The 3,008-nt window shown below is 39.8% G+C and overlaps 1 protein-coding gene across 1 annotated transcript; it reads left to right on the forward strand.

Annotated features, from left to right (window-relative positions):
• The first annotated feature begins 783 nt into the window (after positions 1-783).
• On the forward strand, positions 784-2,598 carry LOC118557735 (gastrula zinc finger protein XlCGF8.2DB-like). Its single transcript, XM_036128012.1, has 2 exons — positions 784-1,347; positions 1,516-2,598. The coding sequence occupies exons 1-2, from the start codon at positions 975-977 to the stop codon at positions 2,157-2,159; spliced, it is 1,017 nt and encodes a 338-aa protein (XP_035983905.1). The 5' UTR covers positions 784-974; the 3' UTR covers positions 2,160-2,598.
• Positions 2,599-3,008: the final 410 nt, after the last annotated feature.

The following is a 3,008-nucleotide window of genomic DNA, read 5'->3' on the forward strand; positions in this document are numbered from 1 at the left end:
GTCTCCTTCCTTAGTCACTAAGCAGCACTACAGACCTCTATAATTTGCATGAATGACCGTGTTTTTTTTTTTTTTATTAAAATATCATGAAGGCACACTAGACACACTATGAAATATATCATGGAATAAACTTTTGGTTTCCACAACATGGCAGAAAAGGTCAATATCGTGTCATCCGTACCTTCAGTTAAAAAGGCAGCTCTACCAAAAACTGACATTTTGGGGGAAGTTGTAATAGTCATGTATGCTGAGGTTTCTGTTTTATTCTGTGTTTTGCTGTTCTGGATGTTCTATGAATGAAATGGTGCAAACTCCGTCATTTAACAATGTATGTTACTTGACAGTTTGTGAGGAAACAAAACATGAAAAATGCCAAGGGCGTGATTACTTTTGCAAGGAACTGTAAACAAACAGGACGTAAGAAAAACAATGCAAAATAAACAATAAGAAAAAGTAGTAGTTAAATCAAATAATTAAATCTTACTATATTACCTAAACATCTCTTTATTCAAATTTGTCTCACTCCAGGTTGAGATCAAAATATTTTCTAATCTGCATAATGTGTTTCAATGTTTCCCGCAGATGTTCAGCAGAAGCTGATTGTTAAAGAAGAAGCTTCTTTAGACCACAGACCTCCTGGTGACCTGCTTGACCCAAAGCCCCCCCACATAAAGGAGGAGCAGGAGGGAGTCTACATCAGTCTGCCAGGAGAGCAGCTTAATGGAAAGGAAGTGATTAATGCCATCAGGTTTCCAGTCACTGCTCCTCCCATAGAGAGTCTGGATGATGAACAGCCTCTGCTGCTCTCACAGCTTTATCCAGACCAAATTAAAGACAGAGAGCTTCCAGAAGAGAATAATGGAGAAGAATCCAACAGGATACATGGAGATGCTTCCATTTCTTTAAAGAATGAAGACGCTGAGAAGAATCAAGAGGACAATGATGTAGAGAACCCTCTCTCTGAGCTTAAACACATGTCCGACTCTGGATATAAGAAATGTTCTACAGAGAAAAAAACAGTGGAGTCACAAAGGAAAGTCCAGACAGGAATGAAGCTTAGCTGTGAAGACTGTGGCAAAACATTTAGTGGGAAATGCGCTTTAAACGCACACATGAGTATCCACACAGGAGAGAAGCCTTTCTGTTGTGATCTGTGTGGACAAAGATTTGGACAAAAATCACATTTAAACACACACATGAGAATCCATACAGGAGAGAAGCCTTTCTGTTGTGATCTATGTGGACAAAGATTTAGCCTAAAATCTAATTTAAACACACACATGATAATCCATACAGGAGAGAAGCCTTTCTGTTGTGATCTCTGTGGACAAAGATTTAGCCTAAAATGTCATTTAAACACACACATGAGAATCCATACAGGAGAGAAGCCTTTCTGTTGTGATCTATGTGGACAGAGATTTAGCCGAAAAGCAATTTTAAACAACCACATGACAATCCATACAGGAGAGAAGCCTTTCTGTTGTGATCTATGTGGACAGAGATTTAGCCGAAAAGCAATTTTAAACACACATATGAGAATCCACACAGGAGAGAAGCCTTTCTGTTGTGATCTGTGTGGACAAAGATTTAGCGAAAAAGGTTCTTTAACCAAACACATGAGAATCCATACAGGACAGAAGCCTTTCTGTTGTGATCTATGTGGAAAAAGATTTTGCCACAAATCACATTTAAACACACACATGAGAATCCATACAGGACAGAAGCCTTTTTGTTGTGATCTATGTGGACAAAGATTTAGCCACAAATTTAGTTTAAACGCACATATGAGAATCCATACAGGACAGAACCCTTTCTGTTGTGATCTATGTGGAAAAGGATTTAGCCAAAAATCAAGTTTAAACACACACATGAGAATCCATACAGGACAGAAGCCTTTCTGTTGTGATCTATGTGGAAAAACATTTAGCGAAAGAGGAACTCTAAACAGACACATTAGAATCCATACAGGACAGAAGCCTTTCTGTTGTGACCTATGTGGACAAAGATTTTGCCACAAATTTAGTTTAAACGCACATATGAGAATCCATACAGGACAGAACCCTTTCTGTTGTGAGCTATGTGGAAAAGGATTTAGCCAAAAATCAAGTTTAAACAGACACATGAGAATCCATACTGAAGTTAAAATGGCTCTGCTATGAATATTAATACAAAGTGCACAGATGATGATGCCGTGTGTATGGAAGCTTCTGAAAGGTTTGTTGACAAAATTATATATCATTTTAGACATCTGTTGATGTTTTAAAGGCACACCTTAAGCCCTCTGGCGCCATCTGAAAATGCCTAATTATAGCTCTTACCTCCTGTTCCATGACCTTTCATAGGGTCCTCAGTAAGAAAACTATTGTGGGAAGAGAAGGCGCTTTGGACCGCTGTACCAATTTCGGGCAGCCTTTACTTCATGTCTAAGAGAGGGAGAGAAGGTGCTCCTCGCTTTCCGCTTGCTGACACAAGCAGCTCCATGCAGCTTTCAGAAACAGACTAACTCTCAGTGAGGAGCCGACTCCCAGCGTTCAATTCAATTCAGTTTTATTTATATAGCGGCAATTCATGAAACATGTCATCTCAAGGCTCTTTACAAAGTCAAATTCAATCAGATTATACAGATTGGTCAAAAAATTTGCTATATAACACATGGGACCCAGTTGATTGCATCAAAGTCCAAGACAAGCAGCATTCACTCCTGAAGAAGCGTAGAGCCACAGGGAGAGTCCATGGCTTTGCAGCAATACCTCATACTGAGCAAAGATAAAACGACACTGGGAAGAAAACCTCCAGCAGAACCGGGCTCCGTATGAACGGTCATCTGCCTCGACCGACTGGGGGTTAGAGAAGACAGAGCAGAGGCACAACAAGACAGACAAACAAGCACATATTGATCCAGTAATCTGTTCTACATTAGATGGTAATAGCAGGTGATCTGTCTTCTCTGGATGATGTCACAGCTAACAGAACGTCAGACCAGGTGTACCTACTATGAAGAAAAAAGA

The sequence above is a fragment of the Fundulus heteroclitus genome, chromosome 24 (genome assembly GCF_011125445.2).
Source record: "Fundulus heteroclitus isolate FHET01 chromosome 24, MU-UCD_Fhet_4.1, whole genome shotgun sequence".
Lineage (NCBI taxonomy): Eukaryota > Metazoa > Chordata > Actinopteri > Cyprinodontiformes > Fundulidae > Fundulus > Fundulus heteroclitus.